Consider the following 25,342-nt stretch of genomic DNA (forward strand, 5'->3'; position numbering starts at 1 on the left):
TTTTCAAAAAAATGCATTTTTCTTCGTTTCTGTTATAAAATTTTGCAAATAAGTAATTTCTCTTGATAAATTTTAACCAAAAATGAAGCTGCGACATTTCTTTGGTAAAAATAACACAAATCAGTGTTTATTTGGTGTTGGTAGTGATGGGGGACAAACAGATTTTTTTATTGGGACTGAAATGTGTATAGGGACAGGGATAGTGGTGCTTGGTGTACTTTGTGAGGGGGACCTGTAACAGCTCTCTGTGTAAAATCATCCTCACACAGAGAGCTGTCACAGATCTGCAGATTCCCCCTCTTTCCCCCACTGCACTAGTTCTCACTGAGCTTGGCGGGGAGACCTGTCACAGAGACATGCATCTCTGTTTACATTGTGACGGCTGTGATTGGGCACAGCCGTCGGGTGATCGGGAGGGCCAATCACAGCGCCCATATCCCGATCAATGCTCAGCTGGATCCTGTGATCATAATAATCACAGGATCGAGCCGCAGCGCACTCGTTCTAAGGGACGTTCCTGAATGTCCACTCAGAATGAGGAAAGGACCACCCGGCCGATTATGTGCAGTGGCCGGGTGGGAGGTAGTTAAGGTTTGGAAAGCTTGGGGTAGGGATTGCTCAGAGCTGGTAAGAATAAGGAAAATGTCATCTGCAAAGAGATCAATTTTGTGGAGAGATTTTTGGATGTCAAAGCCTGTGATGCGTGGGTTTGAGCGAATGGCTTCAGCCAGCGGCTCGATCATTAAGTTGAAGATTGTGGGCAAAAGTGGACAGCCTTGCCGGGTACCATTAGATATCATGACAGATTTATACAGTAAACCAGAGGCACTGACTTGTCCGAAGGATTTGAGTACAGCACTAAAATAGCAGACAACATAGATCCATTGAAACCAAACTTCGTTAAGACCATAGACATGTATGTCCAATGCACCCTATCGAACACATTCTCTGCGCCACAGAGAGGGCGTTCGATTTGTTTCCACGGTGTATAATATTCAGGAGTCTCCTTATTGCATCCAACACCCGTCTGCCTGAAACAAAGCCCATTTGGTCCTTTCCAATCAGGGAAGGTAAGACAAGCATCAGCCATTTAGCCAAGAGCTTAGCAATTTACATCTGTGTTCAATAAAGATAGAAGTTAGTGGGAGTGGTAGGGTCCTTCCCCGGGTTTCGACAAGGTCACAACCTGGGCCTTCAGCATCTCAGGAGGGAAAAAGGAGGTTTGAGTTGCTTTAGAAAACGCACCTCTTAAATGTGGGGAAAAAGTATGGCCAAAGATTTTATAATATTCGTTTGGTAGAGCATCAGGTTCTGGAGATTTCCCATTGGGTAGGGAAAAGATGGTACTTGTAATCTCGGTCTCTGATATTGGGGACATTGAGCATCTGGAGATGTTCATCCGACAGCTTAGGGAGGTTTAGGTTAGATAAGGCCAAGTCAAACAATGTATGACTTGGCCTTTTTTGCCTCTTTCCAGAGGAAGAACCTATGGCAGGGTGGTTGAGGTCCTTCACATTAAGGAAAAGGCATTTCAGGGTCATGGTGATACTAGTGAGTGGAGGCGTATCTGGGGTCAGTGGTTATGTACCCTCAGGTGCCTTGCTCAAAGACGGCACAATGCATGGAACCAAAGGACTCATACTGGAAAAACAGGAACAATGAGGAAAATAACTCTGTATAATGACATGAACATTCTAAAAAAACAAGAACATAAAAAAAGTGTCCCTTGTAGAGAGTGGGAGCAGAGAAGTCTGCTTCTTCACTTGAAGAGGGGACCTAGGGAAACAATCAAACGTTCCCTCGGCCAGTGTGTGCAGGTGTCTGTGTGTCTGATCTAGATTAGGAGCCACCCGTTTTCTTCTTGGGAGACTGCTTGCGGGAGACCACCTGCCAAATGGAGGTCAGGGTTTCGGGTTGATTGTGATGGGAGTCCACAGAAGGGGGTCGGGAAGGATACCCCATTGCTATAGAGCTCTAAGACCTTCATCCAGGGTTGTTACTCTCACTGCCGCTACCATAGTGGGTGATGGAAAGCATGGCAGGATATCTCCATTTGTGGAGAATTTTGTGGTTACGCAGTGCTTTGGAGATTGTTGCCCTGCGCCGTAGTAGAGTATGCTGTGAGAGGTCAGGGAAAAGTTGAAAAACACTCTGGAAGGCTGGCTGCTTGTGGGATTCGGACATAAACATCTTGTTTGCCTGGAAAAAATGCACCCTCCATAGTACATCCCGTGGCACATGATGCCAGGGAGATGAAGCCAGGGAGAATAGGGCTTGGGCAAACTGTTGCAGCTGGGAGTCAGACACAGACTTCGGAACACCTCTGAGCTTAATGTGGTTTCTCTTCGACCTATCTTCTAGGTCGGCTACCTTGTCCCTTAACCATGTGATTTCTTCAGGGTGTGCAGCATTGGCTTCAACCATGGTATTAAACGAAGAGGCATATTCACACATTGAGGACTCCATCTTATCCACTCTATCCACCATGTCCTGCTGTTCCCCTTTAAACTGCTGAATGCATGTCATCATGTCGGAGTGCAGCGATGATCGCAGGGAGAGGAGAATATCTTTAAGTACAGTGTCTGACACTGGTTGCTCCTGGGTTGGAAAGGCAGATATGAGATCAGCAGATGGTTGGGGAGCCCATGATTGCTGGGTTTGTGCTATGCCCCCCTCCATACTGGGGTTTTGCAAAGTCCTGTGGGGTGAATTCCTGTGCGGCTTGGTCTTTACAAGGCTGCGGGTGGTGGGTGTAGATGCTTTTGATGAGCCTCTGCTACCCTGGGGTCTAGATGGGCTGATAGATTGCCCTTGAGAGTGCTGGGCCCTGCTGGGTGCCGTGATCGCAGCCCGCGGTTGCCACCATTTTGTTGTACCCCTCGGCCCACCCTGGCCAGTTTGAAGAGCTGTGTTGGGGCCTTTTGGTGGCGTGTCATGCTGCTGCTCTCCTGCTACACGATAGTGGTCCTGGAAGCGGTGTGGGCTAACGATGGCTCTGGTGGAAGTGGATTACCCTGGTGGCCAAGCAGAGCTTCCAGCTAGTGCGGCCATCTCAATGCCCATCCGCCCTGAGCAACCAATCCCCCTCCCCACCCAAAGCGGGGTTCCAGACGTAAATTTTATTTTAAAGTCAGTAGCTACAAACACTGTAGCTGCTGACTTTTAATAAGGACACTTACCTGTCCAGGGCGCCCACGATGTTGGCCCCCCGAGGCCGATCTGTCCCTCATATCATGTGCTGGCGCCGCCATTCTCACTAAGGGAAACAGGCAGTGGAGCCTTGCGGCTTCACTGCCGGTTTCCTACTGCGCATGCACGAGTCCCCCGGGGATTTCTGAAATGGGCGGCTGTCTTCTGTGACACACACAGGTCCCAGAAGACGCCGCGCCCAAATTTCCCAGAAATCAACGTGAGGAGGAAAAGACTGAAGAGCACCGCGGAATAGGAAGTGGTAGATAAGGATGATCTGCCTAGCAACAGGCATTTCTGGTAAGTAAAAAAATTTTATTTTTTCAAATGTTTTTTAATGTATTTAAAGGAGCGTTTTTATGGGGTTTTTTTAGGGTGGACCTCCGCTTTAAACTGATAACCTGTAAAAAAAAAAAAAAAAAAAAAAAAAAAAAAAAGTGTGTCTCCTATGGTGATTTTTTAAGTACTTTAAGTTTGGTGCCATCCAACGAGCGTGCGCAATTTTAATGTGTGACATGTTAGGTATCTATTTACTCAATGTAAGACAAGGAATAGGGGCGCCCCTATTCCTTGTCTTTTTTTAGCTATTGAAACTCGCTTTTGGTTTCTTGGTGGCTGCCCTGACTGAGACTGCGGTTTTATATTACCAGTGTACACATCTGTACACCCACATTCCTGGACTATTAGGTACTATATTGTAAGGTATCTGCATATTGCGCCTTGTTACTTGTTTAGTTATTTACTCAATGTAAAATCTTTTATATTTTACCAAAAAATTGGGCTACATATTGTGTTTTTTTGCATTAAAATTCATAAAAATGTATTTTATAAAAAAATAAATTGCGTTTGAAAAATTGCTGCACAAAGACTGTTTGACATAAAAAAAAAAATTAAGGCCCACCTTTTTATTCCTTAGGGTCTCTCTTTATAATATATATATATATATATATATATATATATATATATATATATATATATACACACACACACACACACACACACACACACAGTGGGAACGGAAAGTATTCAGACCCCCTTAAATTTTTCACTCTTTGTTATATTGCAGCCATTTGCTAAAATCATTTAAGTTTATTTTTTTTCCTCATTAATGTACACACAGCACCCCATATTGACAGAAAAACACAGAATTGTTGACATTTTTGCAGAATTATTAAGAAAGAAAAACTGAATTAGCACATGGTCCTAAGTATTCAGACCCTTTGCTCAGTATTTAGTAGAAGCATCCTTTTGATCTAATACAGCCATGAGTCTTTTTGGGAAAGATGCAACAAGTTTTTCACACCTGGATTTGGGGATCCTCTGCCATTCCTCCTTGCAGATCCTCTCCAGTTCTGTCAGGTTGGATGGTAAACGTTGGTGGACAGCCATTTTTAGGTCTGTTCAGAGATTCTCAATTGGGTTTAAGTCAGGGCTCTGGCTGGGCCATTCAAGAACAGTCACAGAGTTGTTGTGAAGCCACTCCATTATTTTAGCTGTGTGCTTAGGGTCAATGTCTCGTTGGAAGGTAAACCTTCGGCCCAGTCTGAGGTCCTGAGCACTCTGGAGAAGGTTTTCGTCCAGGATATCCCTGTACTTGGCTGCATTAATCTTTCCCTCAATTGCAACCAGTCGTCCTGTCCCTGCAGCTGAAAAACACCCCCACAGCATGATGCTGCCACCACCATGCTTCACTGTTGGGACTGTATTGGACAGGTGATGAGCAGTGTCTGGTTTTCGCCACACATAACGCTTAGAATTAAGGCCAAAAAGTTCTATCTTGGTCTCATCAGACTAAAGAATCTTATTTCTCACCATCTTCCTTGAGTCCTTCAGGTGTTTTTTAGCAAACTCCATGCGGGCTTTCATGTGTCTTGCACAGAGGAGAGGCTTCCGTCGGGCCACTCTGCCATAAAGCCCCAACTGGTGGAGGGCTGCAGTGATGGTTGACTTTCTACAACTTTCTCCCATCTCCCGACTGCATCTCTGGAGCTCAGCCACAGTGATCTTTGGGTTCTTCTTTACCTCTCTCACCAAGACTATTCTCCCCCGATAGCTCAGTTTTGCCGGACGGCCAGCTCTAGGAAGGGTTCTGGTCGTCCCAAACATCTTCCATTTAAGGATTATGGAGGCCACTGTGCTCTTAGGAACCTTAAGTGCAGCAGAATTTTTTTTTTGTAACCTTGGCCAAATCTGTGCCTTGCCACAATTCTGTCTCTGAGCTCTTCAGGCAGTTCCTTTGACCTCATGATTCTCATTTGCTCTGACATGCACTGTCAGCTGTAAGGTCTAATATAGACAGGTGTGTGGCTTTCCTAATCAAGTCCAATCAGTATAATCAAACACAGCTGGACTCCAATGAAGGTGTAGAACCATCTCAAGGATAATCAGAAGAAATGGACAGCACCTGAGTTAAATATAGGAGTGTCACAGCAAAGGATCTGAATACTTAGGACCATGTAATATTTCAGTTTTTCTTTTTTTAATAAATCTGCAAAAATGTCAACAATTCTGTGTTTTTCTGTCAATATGGGGTGCTGTGTGTACATTCATGAGGAAAAAAAAAAAAAAATAATATTATATATATATATATATATATATATACATACAGTGGCTTGCGAAAGTATTCGGCCCCCTTGAACTTTTCAACCTTTTGCCACATTTCAGGCTTCAAACATAAAGATATAAAATTTTAATTTTTTGTGAAGAATCACCAACAAGTGGGACACAATTGTGAAGTGGAAAGAAATCTATTGGATATTTTAAACTTTTTTAGCAATTAAAAAACTGAAAAGTGGTGCGTGCAAAATTATACGGCCCCTTTACTTTCAGTGCAGCAAACTCACTCCAGAAGTTCAGCGAGGATCTCTGAATGATCCAATGTTGTCCTAAATGACTGATGGTGATAAATAGAATCCACCTGTGTGTAATCAAGTCTCTGTATAAATGCACCTGCTCTGTAATAGTCTCAGGGTTCTGTTGAAAGCGCAGAGAGCATCATGAAGACCAAGGAACACACCAGGCAGGTCCGTAATACTGTTGTGGAGAAGTTTAAAGCCGGATTTGGATACAAAAAGATTTCCCAAGCTTTAAACATCCCAAGGAGCACTGTGCAAGCGATCATTTTGAAATGGAAGGAGTATCAGACCACTGCAAATCTACCAAGACCTGGCTGTCCCTCTAAACTTTCAGCTCAGACAAGGAAAAGACTGATCAGAGATGCAGCCAAGAGGCCCATGATCACTCTGGATGAACTGCAGAGAACTACAGCTGAGGTGGGAGAGTCTGTCCATAGGACAACAATCAGTCGTACACTGCACAAATCTGGCCTTTATGGAAGAGTGGCAAGAAGAAAGCCATTTCTCAAAGATATCCATAAAAAGTCTCGTCTAAAGTTTGCCACAAGCCACCTGGGAGACACACCAAACATGTGGAAGAAGGTGCTCTGGTCCGATGAAACCAAAATCGAACTTTTTGGCCACAATGCAAAACGATATGTTTGGCGTAAAAGCAACACAGCTCATCACACTCAACACACCATCCCCACTGTCAAACATGGTGGTGGCAGCATCATGGTTTGGGCCTGCTTTTCTTCAGCAGGGACAGGGAAGATGGTTAAAATTGAGGGGAAGATGGATGCAGCCAAATACAGGACCATTCTGGATGAAAACCTGTTGGAGTCTACAAAAGACCTGAAACTGGGACGGTGATTTATCTTCCAACAAGACAATGATCCCAAACATACAGCAAAATCTACAAAGGAATGGTTCACAAATAAACGTATCCAGGTGTTAGAATGGCCAAGTCAAAGTCCAGACCTGAATCCAATCGAGAATCTGTGGAAAGAGCTGAAAACTGCTGTTCACAAACGCTCTCCATCCAACCTCACTGAGCTCGAGCTGTTTTGCAAGGAAGAATGGGCAAGAATTTCAGTCTCTCGATGTGCAAAACTGACAGAGACATACCCCAAGCGACTTGCAGCTGTAATCGCAGCAAAAGGTGGCTCTACAAAGTATTAACGCAAGGGGGCCGAATAATTTTGCATGCCACACTTTTCATTTTTTTATTAGTTAAAAAAGTTTCACAAATCCAAAAGATTTTGTTCCACTTCACAATTGTGTCCCACTTGTTGGTGATTCTTCACAAAAAAGAAAAATTTTATATCTTTATGTTTGAAGCCTGAAATGTGGCAAAAGGTTGAAAAGTTCAAGGGGGCCGAATACTTTCGCAAGCCACTGTGTATATATATATATATATATATATATATATATATATATATATATATATATATATATATATATATGTTTGGGGGTTCTGAGGAATCTTCTAGCAAAAAAATAATCACTAATCATAGCCTGGGCTGGAAGTGGTTAAACACAGTGGGCCAATTTCTTTAACACTAAAATATTGAACACCAAAACAAATTCTAGATTGCCAGATTCATTAATAACGTGTAATTTCTTACCTGAACCATGCTGCTTATAACCATAGGGAGCATATTTAATGGGAACCGAAGGATGTTAAATAATGCCAGGGAAACAAATGCCTTTTCTGCATCTAGAATATTGTTTGGATCAATTAGGACATATACAGCAAAAGTAGACAGTGCAACCTGAAAAAAAAAAATTATACAAATGTGTAAGGTCACAGATATGAGACAAAGATGTAGAGAATAGTGAGACCTATGATCATATACAGAAAAAAAGGCCTTTAGTTGGCCTTCTGAATGATGGAAAATGTGTGTGGGTCTCACAAGCAGTGAAGAAGCAAGCCAGCAAATGGATTGTTTTCATGAATGCACAAATAATTTTGTCTAAATAATGGCAATTTATTAAAAAAGGAAACTATTAAAACAAATCTATCAGCCATTTTAAAGGAGAATTATAGCCAAATCCTATGGATCACAGGAGTGCAGGTTGTTCTGCATTTCTGTGACCCTGTTTTCAGCCAACAGCGGACTTAAGTCACAAACCCGGCCCAGATCCTGACCATATGGTTGGGATCCACCCAGAAGCCTTGTCCGGCAGCTGGCTCAGCCTTTCAGCGAGCTGCTGAGAGGCTGAGCCAGCCACTCCTGCCCCTGCCTCTCTGCAGGCTGAAGACCAAGAACTAAGCGATCAGCAGTGTTTCATCGTCTTAGAGACAGTGGGGGACAACTGCAGCTGGGATCAGTGCTGCAGTCATCTAGGTAAGTATGATTGTTTTTTTTTTTTCTAATCTCATACTTCTCTTTTAAAGTTTAAAGTTTTTAGACTTTTAAAGTCTAAAATATGATGCCCACCATTACCTTTGTGAATTTGAAACCCTTTTCCATGCACGAAGAAAGTCCTACGGTTTTATTTATAGCAGAAAGTGGATACAACAATCAACTGGACACCACAGTGTTTATGCCACACTGCATCCCATTTATGTCTTATTCATAAAATGCAGGCCACAGTGTGGAGCATGAAGTGTCCCCCAGAATTCTCCCAGCATAAGGCTACAGAAGAACTCTGTCATTGTAGGAGAGTTCAGTCATATGACAAGATCTCCTCGTCCTAGCATTTTCCCCCATTCTATGGAATTAACAACCTAACACTTGCACATCTCCCAATGTTTTGAGATGGAAGAGAGACACGCCCTTTAACACAAAGCACAAAAGCACACCCAATGTCATTCCACCGGTTATGTTGCCAATTAAGGATAGACATAAAAAAAAGTTGGCTAAACCCAAAAGTACTTATTCCCCTTTATACCGACTTTAAAAAAAATAGGATTTTTATAACAGCTTACCTGTAAAATCCTTTTCTTTGAAGTACATTACGGGACACAGAGCCATAGTAATTACTATGTGGGTTATAGGCCACCTTCAGGTGATGGACACTGGCACACCCTAAGACAGGAAGTCCACTCCCTATATAACCCCTCCCACTACTAGGAGTAACTCAGTTTTTGTAGCAAAGCAATACACGTGTATACCAGAAAGAGGGGAGGGACCTCTGTGTCCTGTAATGTACTTCAAAGAAAAGGATTTTACAGGTAAGCTGTTATAAAAATCCTATTTTCTTAAACGTACATCACGGGACACAGAGCCATAGTAATTACTATGTGGGATATCCCAGAGCCACCAGAATTAGGGCAACATGAGACTAGAGGACTTATACTGCTGCCTGCAGCACACTACGCCCAAAGGCGATATCTTCATGCCTTTTTACATTTACCTGATAAAATCTGGTAAATGTATGGACTGAAGACGAAGTTGAGGCCTTGCAGATTTGAACCATAGAAGCTTGGTGATGCACTCCCACAAAGCACTAATAGTCCTAGTGGAGTGAACTTTTGATTTGAGAGGGTGGAATCGTACTCTTTAACCCCTTCCCGCCGACCGAACGCATATATGCGTCCTCGGCTTTCCGGGGTTATACCGGGATGATGCCCGCAGCTGCAGGCATCATCCCGGTACCGTTGTTTTCAGCGGGCGATCGGCTACCCGAATATAACAACCGATGCGGCTAAAAGCCGCTCGGTTGTTATACCGGAGGAGCGGGAGGGGACATCCCCCCCCTCCCGCCGCCTCCCGCCGCTGTTACCGGGCCTCCCGTGCGATCGGGAGGCCCGGTGTCCGGTCCGCTGCCTTCGGCGGCTGGGGGCGGACTGGAACGAAGCTGCGAGCGGCTTCGTTCCAGCCTTCTTCTTGTAAATGCGGAAGCGACGTCATGACGTCACTTCCCGTTTACTCGGCTGCCAATGGCGCCGAATTTAAAAAAGTACACAGTATTCAGAATCGCCGTTTTCGGCGATCTGAATACTTTGAAGTGTAAAGGAGGGATGGGGGGTCTTTTAGACCCCCCATCCCTCCATAAAGAGTACCTGTCACCACCTATTACTGTCACAAGGGATGTTTACATTGCTTGTGACAGCAATAAAAGTAAAAAAAAAAAAAAAAAAATTTAAACACAATTTATAAAGTACAAAAATAAATAAATTAAATAAAAAAAAAAAAAAAAAAATTTTTTAAAGTGCCCCTGTCCCCGCGAGCTCGCGCAGCGAAGAAAACGCATACGGAAGTCGCGCCCGCATATGTAAACGGTGTTCAAACCACACATGTGAGGTATCGCCGCGATCGTCAGAGCGAGAGCAATAATTCTAGCTCTAGACCTCCTCTGTAGCTCAAACCTGGTAACCGTAAAATTTTTTTAAAGCGTCGCCTATGGAAATTCAAAGGTACCGTAGTTCGTCGCCATTCCACGAGTGCGTGCAATTATAAAGGGTGACATGTTTGGTATCTATTTACTCGGCGTAACATCATCTTTCACATTATACAAAAAAATTGGGGTAACTTTACTGTTTGGATTTTTTAAAATTCATGAAAGTGTCACTTTTCCAAAAATTTGCGTTTAAAACACCGCTGCACAAATACCGTGTGATAAAAAATATTGCAACAATCGTCATTTTATTCTCTAGATTCTTTGCTAAAAAAATATATATAATGTTTGGGGGTTCTAAGTAATTTTCTAGCAAAAAATATGGATTTTAACTTGTAAACACCAAATTTCAAAAATAGGCTTAGTCATGAAAGGGTTAAACTATAAGCCTGAACAGTTACTTGCTGAATCCATTTAGAAATAGTAGATTTCGATGCTGCCTGTCCTTTTTCTAGGACCTTCAGGCAACACAACAAAACATCTGTTTTTCGAATCTGAGCAGTCGCTTTCAAGTAGACCTTGAGTGCTCTCACAATATCAAAATAATGTAGTAATTTCCCTTCCGCAGAACAGGGAAAAACAAAGGTAGAATAATATCCTGGGTCAGATAAAAAGACTAGACACTACCTTCGGTAGAAAGTTAGGATAAGGACGCAATACTATATTATCCTTGTGAATAATAAAATATGGCTCTTTACAAGAAAGAGTAGCCAACTCTGATACCCTTCTTGCAGAAGATATGGCTACCAGAAAATTAGTTTCCTTGTCAAAAGGACCAAGGGAATATGCTGTATAGGCTCAAAAAGGCTGTTTCAGCAATGCCAACATTACTAAATTCAAGTTCCAAGTGTTCAGGAGTGACTTAACCGGAGGATTAAGCTGCGTTACCCCCTGAATAAGCTACAAACCAAAGGGTTTGTGAAATAATACAGATAAGGCCGAAACCTGGCCTTTGATAGTACACAAGGCCAGCTTCATTTCTAACCCCATCTATAGAAATCAAGAATTCTACCTATGACATACTTCCTGGGGTGCCAACCCCTGGATTCACAGCAGGAGATATATGCTTTCCAGAAACTATATTCTATGATTCTAGAAGCCAGCTTCTCTGCATTAACCAAGGTAAAATACCACTGGACCTGACAGCTCACGCTTCTTCAGAATGTGGGCCTCAATAGCCTAACCGTTAAATTTAGCGTTTGTAAGATAGGATGAAATACCGGACCTTGCGAAAGAAGGTCTGAGCGTGGGGGTAGGGTCCATGAGTCCCTTACCGCCATCTTTATGATCTCTGCATACCAAAAACTTCTGGGCCACAAGAATCACCGATTTCCGTTCCTGCTTGATCCTGCGAAGCAGTCGTGGAAGTAGCAGAATAGGAGGAAAAGTATAAATCAGTGAGAACTGATTCCCCGGGAATACTAAGGCATCCACACGCTAGCGGATCCCTTGTTCTTGACACAAAGTTGTCGATTCTCTTGTTGAACCTGGACGCAAACAGATCTACGTCTGAGATCCCCATCTTCGGTGCATTGCCAGGAAGATATCGGGGTTAAGGAAACATTCCCCGGGAACAACTGCTGGTGACTCCATTAGTCTGCCTGCCAATTTTCTATTCCCGAATAAAAGATTGCCGATAGACAAGGTACATTGTTTTCTGCCCAAGTTAAGATATGATTCATCTCTCTCTGGGACGCATGACTTCTCGTGCCTCCCTTGGTAATTGATATAGGCCACTACTGCGGTATTGTTGGATTGGATCCTGACAGGACAAGTCCGTAACCTGAATGTCCAGGCCCTCAGGGCCAAGCGTGCTGCCTGGATCTCTTGAACGTTGATGGGCAAGGTCATTGTTACCATCTTCCAGGTATCTGGTAGGAAAGATTTTCCCTTCTGCTGATTCTTGGACATCAACCACCAACTGAGGCTTCGGCGCACCCTGGAGGCAGATACATTGGGAAATCTAGAGCTTGTATCTTATTGTTCCAAGCCGAAAAGATACTGTTTTGCAGCAGCCTCAAATGAAACTGAGCATAAGGAACAGCCTCAAATGAAGCCACCATCTTTCCCAACAACCTCATGCAAAGTCGAATAGAAGGATTCTTCTTTGCCTTGACCACCTGAATCAGTTCCTTTATGGCCCTGATCTTTGCCTGGGGCAAGAATACACTTTTATGGGCTGTATCAATAATCAGACCCAGGTATGCTAATCTCCTTGATAGTTTTTTTTAAGGAGGCTTTCTCTAGGTTGGGAATCCAACGTAGGTATTCCAGGTAGTTGACTGTAGATCATACTTTGGTCTAAGCGGGCTACCGACTGGCCTATCAAGAGCAGGTCATCTAGGCAAGCTATAATCGTTATACTTTGGGGTCTTAATCCGGCTACAGGAGGGGCCAGGCCTTTGTAAATACTCGAGGTGCAGTAGCTAGACCGATAGGCAGAGATACAAACTGAAAAAGAAGATTTTCTACCTCAAAACGTAGACATTTCTGGTGAGCAGGAAATATAGGTGCATGGAAGTATGCATCCCTGATGTCTATTGACGCCAGAAGTTCTCCACCTTGTAGGACGGAGACCACTGATCGGATTGACTCCATGCGGAAAGAGCAGATATTCAAAACCAGTTTAGATATTTGAAATCTAGAATGGGTCTGACATACTCATTTGGTTTTGGTACCGTGAAAAGTTTTAAATAAAACTCCAATCCATGCTCTTGCATGGGAACCACTAAGATCAATCTTTTGAGACAAAAGATGGTTCAATGCTTGAAAGAGAGACTTCTTTTCCTCTGGAGTCTGAGAAAACGAGGAGACAGGGACCTTCGGAACTCAAGTTTGTACCCTAGATTTATTGAGGAAGTCACCCATCTGCAGCCTACGGGACCTGAGATTCCTAGGTGGTCTCCCATCCAGGCACTGACCAGGCCCGATCCTGCTTAGCCTCTGAGATAAGACGAGATGGGGCGCTTTCAGGGTAACGTGGCCGTAGGCTCTGACACTCTTCCTGCCAGACCCTTGAGAACTGCGGAAGTCTTCCCCGCACTCAGAATATATAAGCCTTTCCAGCAACGAATGGACAGGAAAGGCATGCGCAGCTTGAGGAGGCTTTAGTGAACCCAAACAAGAAAGTGGGCATATCAATCGACTCAATGAAGAGTACCAAAAAAAGTCAAGCAGACAAAGAGTGTTTAGAGCTTGCAGAAGTCCCTATTAACCACTTGAGCCCCGGACCATTATGCTGCCTAAGGACCAGAGGTCTTTTTCCAATTTGGCACTGCGTCGCTTTAACTGCTAATTGCGCGGTCATGCAATGCTGTACCCAAACGAAATTTGCGTCCTTTTCTTCCCACAAATAGAGCTTTCTTTTGATGGTATTTGATCACCTCTGCAGTTTTTATTTTTTGCGCTATAAACGGAAAAAGACCGAAAATTTTGAAAAAAAATGATATTTTCTACTTTTTGTTATAAAAAAAATCCAATAAACTCAATTTTAGTCATACATTTAGGCCAAAATGTATTCGGCCACATGTCTTTGGTAAAAAAAATGTCAATAAGCGTATATTTATTGGTTTGCGCAAAAGTTATAGCGTCTACAAACTAGGGTACATTTTCTGGAATTTACACAGCTTTTAGTTTATGACTGCCTATGTCATTTCTTGAGGTGCTAAAATGGCAGGGCAGTACAAAACCCCCCCAAATGACCCCATTTTGGAAAGTAGACACCCCAAGGAAATTGCTGATAGGCATGTTGAACCCATTGAATATTTATTTTTTTTGTCCCAAGTGATTGAATAATGACAAAAAAAAAAAAAAAAAAAAAATATTTACAAAAAGTTGTCACTAAATGATATATTGCTCACACAGGCCATGGGCCTATGTGGAATTGCACCCCAAAATATATTCAGCTACTTCTCCTGAGTACGGGGATACCACATGTGTGGGACTTTTTGGGAGCCTAGCCGCGTATGGGACCCCGAAAACCAATCACCGCCTTCAGGATTTCTAAGGGTGTAACTTTTTGATTTCACTCTTCACTGCCTATCACAGTTTCGGAGGCCATGGAATGCCCAGGTGGCACAACCCCCCCCCAAATGACCCCATTTTGGAAAGTAGACACCCCAAGCTATTTGCTGAGAGGCATATTGAGTCCATGGAATATTTTATATTTTGACACAAGTTGCGGGAAAGTGACACTTTTTTTTTTTTTTTTTTTTTTTTTTGCACAAAGTTGTCACTAAATGATATATTGCTCACACAGGCCATGGGCCTATGTGGAATTGCACCCCAAAATACATTTAGCTGCTTCTCCTGAGTACGGGGATACCACATGTGTGAGACTTTTTGGGAGCCTAGCCGCGTACGGGACCCCGAAAACCAATCACCGCCTTCAGCGTTTTTAAGGGCGTGAATTTTTGATTTTACTCTTCACTGCCTAACACCGTTTCGGAGGCCATGGAATGCCCAGGTGGCACAAAACCCCCCCAAATGACCCCATTTTGGAAAGTAGACACCCCAAGCTATTTGCTGAGAGGCATGGTGAGTATTTTGCAGCTCTCATTTGTTTTTGAAAATGAAGAAAGACAAGAAAAAACTTTTTTTTTTTTTCTTTTTTCAAATTTCAAAACTTTGTGACAAAAAGTGAGGTCTGCAAAATACTCACTATACCTCTCAGCAAATAGCTTGGGGTGTCTACTTTCCAAAATGGGGTCATTTGGGGGGGTTTTGTGCCACCTGGGCATTCCATGGCCTCCGAAACTGTGATAGGCAGTGAAGAGTGAAATCAAAAATTCACGCCCTTAGAAAGCCTGAAGGCGGTGCTTGGTTTTCGGGGTCCCGTACGCGGCTAGGCTCCCAAAAAGTCTCACACATGTGGTATCCCCGTACTCAGGAGAAGCAGCAGAATGTATTTTGGGGTGTAATTTCACATATTCCCATGGCATGTTTGAGCAATATATCATTTAGTGACAACTTTGTGCAAAAAAAAAAAAAAAAAAAAAAAAATTTGTCTCTTTCCCGCAACTTGTGTCGCAATATAAAATATTCCATGGACTCGACATGCCTCTCAGCAAATAGCTTGGGGTGTCTACTTTCCAAAATGGGGTCATTTGGGGGGGGTTTTGAACTGTCCTGGCATTTTATGCACAACATTTAGAAGCTTATGTCACACATCACCCACTCTTCTAACCACTTGAAGACAAAGCCCTTTCTGACACTTATTTTTTACATGAAAAAGTTTTTTTTTTTGCAAGAAAATTACTTTGAACCCCCAAACATTATATATTTTTTTAAAGCAAATGCCCTACAGATTAAAATGGTGGGTGTTTCATTTTTTTTTTTCACACAGTATTTGCGCAGCGGTTTTTCAAACGCATTTTTTGGGGAAAAAACACACTTTTTTAAATTTTAATGCACTAAAACACACTATATTGCCCAAATGTTTGATGAAATAAAAAAGATGATCTTAGACCGAGTACATGGATACCAAACATGACATGCTTTACAATTGCGCACAAACGTGCAGTGGCAACAAAATAAATACATTTTTAAAAGCCTTTAAAAGCCTTTACAGGTTACCACTTTAGATTTGCAGAGGAGGTCTACTGCAAAAATTACTGCCCTCGATCTGACCTTCGCGGCGATACCTCACATGCATGGTGCAATTGCTGTTTACGTTTGACGACAGACCGCCGCTTGCGTTCGCCTTAGCGCAAGAGCAGGGGGCGACAGGGGTGCTTTTTTTTTTTTTTTTTTTTTTTTTCTTTATTATTTTTTTGCTTTTTTATCTTATTTTTAAACTGTTCCTTTCATTTTTTTTTTTTTTAAATCATTTTTATTGTTATCTCGGGGAATGTAAATATCCCCTATGATAGCAATAGGTAGTGACAGGTACTCTTTTTTGAAAAAATTGGGGTCTATTAGACCCTAGATCTCTCCTCTGCCTTCAAAGCATCTGACCACACCAAGATCGGTGTGATAAAATGCTTCCCCAATTTCCCAATGGCGCTATTTACATCCGGCGAAATCTAAGTCATAAAATGCTCGTAGCTTCCGGTTTCTTAGGCCATAGAGATGTTTGGAGCCACTCTTGTCTCTGATCAGCTCTATGGTCAGCTGGCTGAATCACCGGCTGCATTCTCAGGTTCCCTGTTGAGACAGGAGAGCCAGAGAAAAACACGGAAGACGGTGGGGGGGGGGGGCATTCCCTCCCACGGCTTGTAAAGGCAGTCTAGAGGCTAATTAGCTGCTAGGATTGCTTTTACATGAAAGCCGACCGCTGGCTGAAAAGAATGATACCAAGATGATACCTAAACCTGCAGGCATCATTCTGGTATAACCACTCAAAGTTGTGAATGGCGTACCTGAAGACAAAAAAATGGTTAACAATAAAGCACAGTAAACAGTAAAGTATAAATAATTACATACCTGAAAAACAAACATGATAAAACATAATAACAATAACAATAAAACACTGCAGAATAGAATACAGTAAAAAAAGAGCAGAACAATAGAGAGAGAGAATAGAGAGAGAGAACAATAAAACGACAACTATTTTTTTTTATTTTATATATATATATTTTTTTTTTACACTTTTTTTGTAACTAACTTTTATAACGGTAACCGGTTCCAGGTTCGGGTCTCTCAAAATGCGATGGCATCTTGGGAGACCCTGTGAAAGTGTGCCTAGTCTGTGCAATGCTGTACCCTACGCTAATACTCAACTAGTGAATGGTAGCGTTCAAAACATTCACCAATGCAAAGACCAGGATTGTCAGGACAGGAGTGACAATAATAGCGAGTGTCACGCCTATATTCGCGCTTGCTGCAGACACAACATCTTTTTGGGGGGGTTCGTTGGGTAGGGGTACTCGGGAGGACATAAAGAAAATGCCTCTCATGCAGCCGACTGCATTTGGTTGGGGATGTGAATGAGGGAAGTACGGGCGCTGCAGAAGTGGTGGGTTCCCAATTAGGATTGGCGAATGCAGCAGGAAGGGCACTATGGGCACGACGGGCCTGTGTTTGTCTTTTTGGTGGCAGCGGGACACTACTTGTGCTTGCCACCTCACCAGCTTGAACTGCACTTATGGGACTCGCCACGTCACCAAGTGTTACTGCAGCGCTGGTTTGACTACGACCGGGGTATACTAGGCCGCTGGTGCTTGCCAGTTCAATAAAAAGCTTCCAAAAAAACTGTTAGCGATCGCAGGGATCAGGTCTGACTCTGCGAACGCTGCAGTTATGCGTTTAGTGTTTTGTAAGTGTCAGTGATCGATCGATACTGCACTTGGGTGGGCTGGACTGGGCCGGGCGGAGGGGCAAAACGCAGGTGCTAGCAGGTATCTGGGCTGATCCCGCTAACACTGCGTTTTTGGGAACCCTAAACTGCTGGGGACGCTAGTATAGATCTGATCGGATCAGATATTGATCCGATCAGATACTATACCACTAAAGGAGGCGTATGCTGCGTGCGTGGGTGTTAGTGGTACTGGCGCTAACCTGACGCTGCCTGGGGCCGGTGCTTGCTAGTTCACCAAAATGCTACCAAAAAAACTGTTAGCGATCGCAGGGATCAGGCCTGACTCTGCGAACGCTGCAGTTATGCGTTTAGTGCCTTGTAAGTGACAGTGATCGATCGATACTGCACTTGGGTGGGCTGGGCTGGGCCGGGCGGAGGGGCACAACGCAGGTGCTAGCAGGTATCTGGGCTGATCCCGCTAACACTGCGTTTTTGGGAACCCTAAACTGCTGGGGACGCTAGTATAGATCTGATCGGATCAGATATTGATCTGATCAGATACTATACCACTAAGGGAGGTGTACGGTGCGTGCGTGGGTGTTAGCGCTACTGGCGCTAACCTGACGCTGCCTGGTGCTTGCTTGCCAGTTCACCAAAATGCTACCAAAAAAACTGTTAGCGATCGTAGGGATCAGGCCTGACTCTGCGAACGCTGCAGTTATGCGTTTAGTGTTTTGTAAGTGACAGTGATCGATCGATACTGCACTTGGGTGGGCTGGGCGGAGGGGCAAAACGCAGGTGCTAGCGGGTATCTGGGCTGATCCCGCTAACACTGTGTTTTTGGGAACCCTAAACTGCTGGGGACGCCAGTATAGATCTGATCGGATCAGATATTGATCCGATCAGATACTATACCACTAAGGGAGGCGCATGCTGCGTGCGTGGGTGTTAGCGGTACTGGCGCTAATCTGACGCTGCCTGGGGCGACGCATATCACCGCCGGGCGATCAGGGGGCTAAACCTTTATTCGGTAATAAACGGCGGGTGCCCTGACACTATAAAAAATAAACAAACTAACCAGCGTCACCCGTAACGGTTATACGGTGATCAGTGGTGAAAGGGTTAACTAGGGGGCAATCAAGGGGTTAAAACATTTATTAGGTAGTATATGGGGGTCCCTGTCACTATAAAACGCTGACGGCGAACCTAAATATTTACCTCACTAACTAGCGTCACCAGTGACACTAATACAGCGATCAGAAAAATGATCGCTTAGCGACACTGGCGATGGGGGGTGATCAAGGGGTTAAAACTTTATTAGGGGGGGTTAGGGGGGTATCCTAGACCTAAAGGGGGGTAATACTCACTGTCCCAACACTGTAACTGTCACAAACTGACACTATGCAGTAATCAGAAAAAAAAAAAAACCTGCTGGTGTCAGTTTGTGACAGGGGGGGGGGGGGGTGATTGGGGGGGGATCGGGGGGCGATCGGGGGGGGGATCGGGGTGTTTTGTATGCCTGGCATGTTCTACTGTGTGTGTAGTGTGTTGTGCACTTACATTGATGTCTTCTCCCCTCGGCGCTGGAACGGAATACCGAGCCGAGGGGAGATGACATCATTTCCTTTGCTGCTGTTTAGCATACAGCAGCAAAGGAGTGTTCCCATTGGCCGGCGGCGATCGCGAGGGGGGGGCCACGAACGGATGGCCTCCCCCTCATCTCGGATCGCCGGGGAACAGAACGGGACCGCTTCAGGCACCGGGGGGGGGTCCGATCGGACCCCCCACCCGCGAGAGGCAAATCACGTACATGTACGTGATTTTGCCTGCCCGTGCCGCCTTGCCGACGTAAATCGGCGTTAGGCGGTCCTTAAGTGGTTAAGCCCTTTTTGGGGTGTTTCTACCCCCCTTCTGACCATAGCCCAATGCACAAATGCAGAGGGACTACCAGAACAAATTGCATCTACTGCTTGAGCAAATAGTCCAGCAACTGTCGCTGCTATTTAACGCTCAGCCTGATGCTTTTAGTAAATGTGCCAAAAGAATACCTGTGTCACCACTTACATGCCTCTTTTTAGCTTATGTGTCAACAGTCAACAACAAAAATGGAGTCTTTTAAAAGTACCCCCGCACTGGACGTTGCTGCATGCCAACGCCGCGCTAAACCACGCCCACTGCGTGTCCCCACCATGCCCCCCCTCTTTTCAAAAAAGAGCGTTTGGGGGAGGGCGGTGAGGAGGAGGGCTGTGACAAACTGCCTTACAGAGGCGGTGGAGAATGGGGCAGCATCCGCCGATCGTTCTGCTTCTCTCTCTACTCAGAAAGAGGGGGAGAACTTTTGTTCGGGTGGGGGGTGTTTTTAGAGTAAACCCCCCCCCCAAACATCTTACCGGAGTCCTGTGACTGCTAGCCGGAGAGAGGTCTGTCAGCGTCTGCTGACATAGCATGATCCGAGAAAGCATGACAAGGTATGTGCTCTATACAGCCCCCAGTGGTGACTTTTATGCATGACATTTACTTTTTAAAGGAGACAATTCATAAGAAACTTTAAAATTCTTTAGAAATCTCCACTTACCTTTCCCACAGCAGGGATTTCTGTGGTAAAACCAACAGACCCAATCTTCACCTCTCACGGTGGGCTCCGTTTAAAAAACCTTCAGGAACTGGGGCCCCCTCCTGGACCCATAATAGCACCCAGCCAGAAAAAACTTATGGCTGAAAAAACCAAAAGCACTGGATCCCGGGGACCAGCTCTCTAAAAAGAGAAGCGCTACGGGCTAAACCTTGTTTCTTCCGCCACGATGCCCAGGTACCATTCAATTCAGCCTAAAAAGACACTTTGACTGGATCCGGCTGCATAGCTAGCCCCAGCAAGGATTGCTCCTGTGGAGCTCAGCACAGTACATCTTTAATCGTGACCAAAACTGAGTTACTCCCAGTAGTGGGAGGGGTTATATAGCGAGTGGACTTCCTGTCTTAGGGTGTGCCAATGTCCATCACCTGAAGGTGGCCTATAACCCACATAGTAATTACTATGGCTCTGTGTCCCGTGATGTACAATTAAGAAAATAATGTATTAAAAAAAGGTTTGCGTTGCACTCACTAGGGCGGGGCACAAACATGGCACTGCCTGAGGTCGAGTAAGAGGTGCTTGGGCAGAACCTAGCCGCTCCTGAAATCTGGATGTCGGTATCAGCGCCAGCATTAATGCTCAGAGCTGGCAAGTGTAGAGTTGGAGAGCGGGACCCCGCCGGCGATATGCAGGAAAGCCAGTAAGCAGGGTTCTCTCTGCATTATGTCCTAACCCCCTCCATACCTCTCCCCCACGAGCTACGGAGGATATTAACTTTAAGAGCACCCTTCCTCCTCTGATAACTGAAGTTGCCGCAGAGGGCCTTCTTGAGCAGACACGAACTGACACAGCAAGGCAGAGGAGGAATTTGTCAGCCGATAGCAGGGGGGGTTTGCTTCTTTCCTTCCTGAACTCCGTGCATGTTACAAGCAGTTACAAGCATATTGTGACAAGCAGCCTAGCTTTTGCGCTCAGTCTGGTGTGCACTTGTAGATCTATGTTTAGCTTTGGACTACTGCCTGGTCTCAGTCTGCTTCAGTACTACTCCTGGCCTTGTTTTCACTTGGCTTCAATATTACATTTGCACCTGGCTCTACATTAGGCTCTAACCCTATAAGTAGCACTGCAAAGGGGTGCAGCGTATAGGTGTTCAGTCTTACATCAAGCTCTAGCTCTGTGCCTGGCTTCAAATTTACATGTGTACCTTGCTTTGCTCCTGGCTCCAGCCCTATAACAACTAGTATCAGCATTGCACGGGCTTCAAACTTTACATTTCCAGCTCTGCAACTGGCTTCAACATACTTTTATATGGCCCTGCATCTGGTTTCAGCTTTATAACTAGCATTAGCCCTGCATAAGGTTCTAACTTTATTTCAAGCTCCAGTTTTGCACCTGGCTTCAACAATACACTGGTACCTGGCTCTGCACCCAGCATCATTCCTTTAACTAGCATTAGTACTGCATAGACTTAGAGCTTTACATCAAGTTATAGTTCAGCACCTGGCTTCAACATTACACATGTGCGTGGCTCTGCACCTGGCTCCAGCCCTACAATAATTAGCACTGTATAGGCTTTCAGCCTTAAATCAAGTTCTAGCTCTGCACCTGGTTTCATCATTACACATATCTGGCCCTGCATCTGGCTTCAGTTTTAGAACTAGCATCAGCACTGTAGAGGCTTTCAGCCTTACATCAAGCTCCAGATTTGCACCTGGCTTTAACATCACACTGATACCTGGCTCTGTGCCTGGCTTCACCCCTAAAACTAGCATCAGTACTGCATAGACCCTCAGCCTTACATCAAATTCTAGCTCTGCACCAGGCTTCAACATTACCCTTGAGCTTGGCTCTGCACTTGGCTACAGCACTAGCACATAACTAGCACTGCATATACTTTCGACCTCACATCAAGCTCCAGCTCGACACCTGGCTTCAACATCATACTTATACCTGGATCTGCACGTGGCTTCAGCCCTAAAAAAAAGCATTAGCACTGCATAGAGCTCCAGCCTTTTATCAAGCTCCAGCTCTGCACCTAGCTTCAACACTATATTTGTACCTTGCTCTGCATCTGGCTCAGGCCTATAATTAGTATTAGTATTGTATGGGCCTCTGGCTTCACATCAAGCTTCAGCTCTGTACCTGGCTCTAACGCTGGGTCTGTTTTCAGCTTTACATGTGCATCGGGTGTTAGCTCTGTACATGTTTACTGCTCCTAGTAGCTTCGCACAGACTTTTAGCTTTTGAGGCTAACCTTGGTATGTGTAAACGGCATTAGCGCTGCACCTGGCCCTACTCTTGGCATTCATTTTCAGTTATGGGACTGGTGTAAAGCTCTGTACCTGGACCAAGTCTAGTGTTTGGATTTAGTTTAGAAACAGGCTCCGGCTCTTCACCAGACTATAGCTTATAAATGGATACTAGGCCTGTGAAGACAGTTTACAACAGAACTTCAGCTAAGTGCCTGGCTAGAGTGCCATCTGTGGCTCTAGACCTGTTGTTATAACCAGACCTGTATTTGTGATTTCAGCAATCCTTCATTTGAATTTTCTAAGGGCAGGGGTAAAAATGAAGAGCCGGTCAGTAAAGTCAGGGGAGATGTCCAAGGTAGCTGGAAGGGAGGAGGAAATGCTGGTTAATAGCCAGGAGCAGATCGGAAGATCAAAGGGTCTGGCAGTAGCAGCAAGCCCTAATAGCTCAAGTAGAGGGAGCGACGGCAGAAAAGGCTGATACAGAAATTTCGATCTGAATGATCAGCCTCCCTCTTGCCTACAAAAACAGAAACAGCAGAAATGTTTGCTACATTAGAACAATCGCTGAAGAGGGGTATGGCAGCAGTACATGAGGATCTTGGGCAGATTTTAACGAGAGTGGAAGATATCGATGAAAGGCTGGACAGACACACAAGCACAGAGGGTGGGAGCTGTTTTTTGCTTTTTTTTTCCCCCTCTCTGGGTACACACAGAAAAAGGAAAGTAATGTTTGTGCCTCTTGCCATCCATTGAGATATGGCACCGATCACCTGAATAACATATAATGTACGGGGGTTAAATAATCTGATAAAAAGACACAAGACTCAGAGAGATATATTGATACTCTGCAGATGTGGTATTTCTTCAGGAAACGCATATCTTGCAAACATCAAACTGAACTCAAGAGATTACCCAAGGTGGTTTTATGGAGACTCAACATCTAAACGTGCAAGAGGAGTGGTCACAGGGATGGCAAGAGGTCTGACTACAGCGTGGGCCCTAATTGCCGGGAGGGTGTCAATAGACGTCCTTCCGTGCATGACCTGCCTGCGCACCCCCTGGGGTCAATAAGACTAGGCTGATCACAGATCGGAGTAAGGGGCCGATCCTGGACCCTTACCACGCCAATGACAGCTGATCACGTGATGCCAACAAAAGATCAGTAATAGGCTTTTTTTTTACTGCTCACGCCGACAGCATGAGCAGAAATAAAAACAGCAGATCACCGCCTTCTGTCAAAGGAACAGCGGTCCAGAACAGTGAGAGCCACCGCTGCCTCATCTGTGCCCACCAGTGCCACCTGCCAGTGCCCAGCAGTGCTGCCAATCAGTGATCATCAGTGCTGCCAATCAGTTGCCCATCAGGGCCTTATAATCAGTGCCACCCATCAGTGCCCATCAAGAAAAAAACCTATCCAACACTTACATAGAAGTAAGGGATGACAAGCTCATAGAAGGTGAAATCTCCTAGATTGGTCTCCAATGTCTCTGGCGTGTCCTGTATGAGCGGAGTGTCCAGCTGCAGTAACCGCGATGTCCCTGAAGGAAGCCGGCTAATCATCTCGGTGGCTGGAGGAGATGGAGGTATTCCGCTCTGTGAGCAAGCCCGTGAGCGTGTGACGTCACCGGAGTATGGGAGAAACACAACACGTTTCAGAGCATGCGTGCTCCTTTCTCAAGTGTACAGGGAGAGGGAAGAAACAAACTTTAAATGCTCTGAAGAGGAAATCATCAAAAAACACCTCGGATCAAGTTATCCACAAAAAAGAAGCAGCCTTTCTACGCAAAGAATTTTATAGCACACCCTATTCTTATCACCTTCGAAGGTGCATAAGGATCTGCTGCACCCCCCAGGTAGACCTATCGTGGCCTCGATGAATAGCGTGACTAGTGATTTTCCTCTATATACAGTATCTCACAAAAGTGAGTACACCCCTCACATTTTTGTAAATATTTTATTATATCTTTTTTTATGTAGGTCTATTCTCCATCACATAGGTTTGTTGGTTGTACAACACTCCTTATCATTAGATCCCATGCTTGATACCAAACAGGCAACCTTAATTTCAGAAGCCACATCTTTTTGCCCAACGCACAACTACTTTCACTTTGAGGGCAACTTTTATCTACAAACTCATGGCACAGCATGGGTGCCAATTTTGCCCCGTCATATGCCAACCTGACCATGGGTTTTTGGTAAAAATCAGTTCATATGGAATAACAACCCTTTTGCCAAACATTTGGTATTTTACGGCAGGTATATGGATAACATTATCGTCAGCTGGGACGGCCCTCTTTGTCGTACACTGCAATACAAATGACCTGGGGCTCTCATTCACATCAGTGTGCAATAAGAACAGTCTATCCTTTTTAGATCTTGAACTCAATCACGAACATAACCACATTTTTGCCCGTAACTATATGAAACCCACTGCAGGAAACTCGTATCTTCATTTTGACAGTTGTCATCACTCCCAGTGGTTTAACAATATAACCAAAGAAAAGTTTTGCAGTTTAAGGCAAAACTGCACTAGAGATTGTGACTAAATCTCTCAGAGAACACACCTCAAACAAAAATTCTTAGAAAAAGGATAACTGAAAAACTAGATCAGGCATACACTACTTTCCTCCCGGGCAAAAAAACATGGTCAATACAAGAAGATGGAGTATATTCTCAACAAACATTGGAATATCCTAAAACAAGATCCCCATTTGAGTACTACTGTTAGTTAAAAACCCAAGGTTACCTACAGAAGGGCCCCTACACTAAAAAACAAAATGGCACCCAGTAAACTAAAAACTATTGAAAAATATAATCCTATATGCCCAATTCCCCTTACAGGGCTGTATAGATGCAATAAGCCTTTATGTAAGACCTGCGCCTTTGTTAGACACGGACAAAAAAGTTTCCA

General features: G+C 44.4%; 1 protein-coding gene across 2 annotated transcripts in view; it reads right to left on the bottom strand.

The window, feature by feature from the left end:
* The window catches only part of LOC141101798 (multidrug resistance-associated protein 1-like), a 716,249-nt gene that overhangs the window by 310,762 nt on the left and 380,145 nt on the right, over nucleotides 1-25,342 (bottom strand). For both annotated transcript variants that reach the window (XM_073591133.1, XM_073591135.1), the window contains exon 13: nucleotides 7,652-7,798. In XM_073591133.1, coding sequence (XP_073447234.1) covers nucleotides 7,652-7,798 — 147 coding nt within the window. The remainder of the gene's footprint in view (nucleotides 1-7,651; nucleotides 7,799-25,342) is intronic.

Source organism: Aquarana catesbeiana, linkage group LG06, assembly GCF_042186555.1.
Source record: "Aquarana catesbeiana isolate 2022-GZ linkage group LG06, ASM4218655v1, whole genome shotgun sequence".
Lineage (NCBI taxonomy): Eukaryota > Metazoa > Chordata > Amphibia > Anura > Ranidae > Aquarana > Aquarana catesbeiana.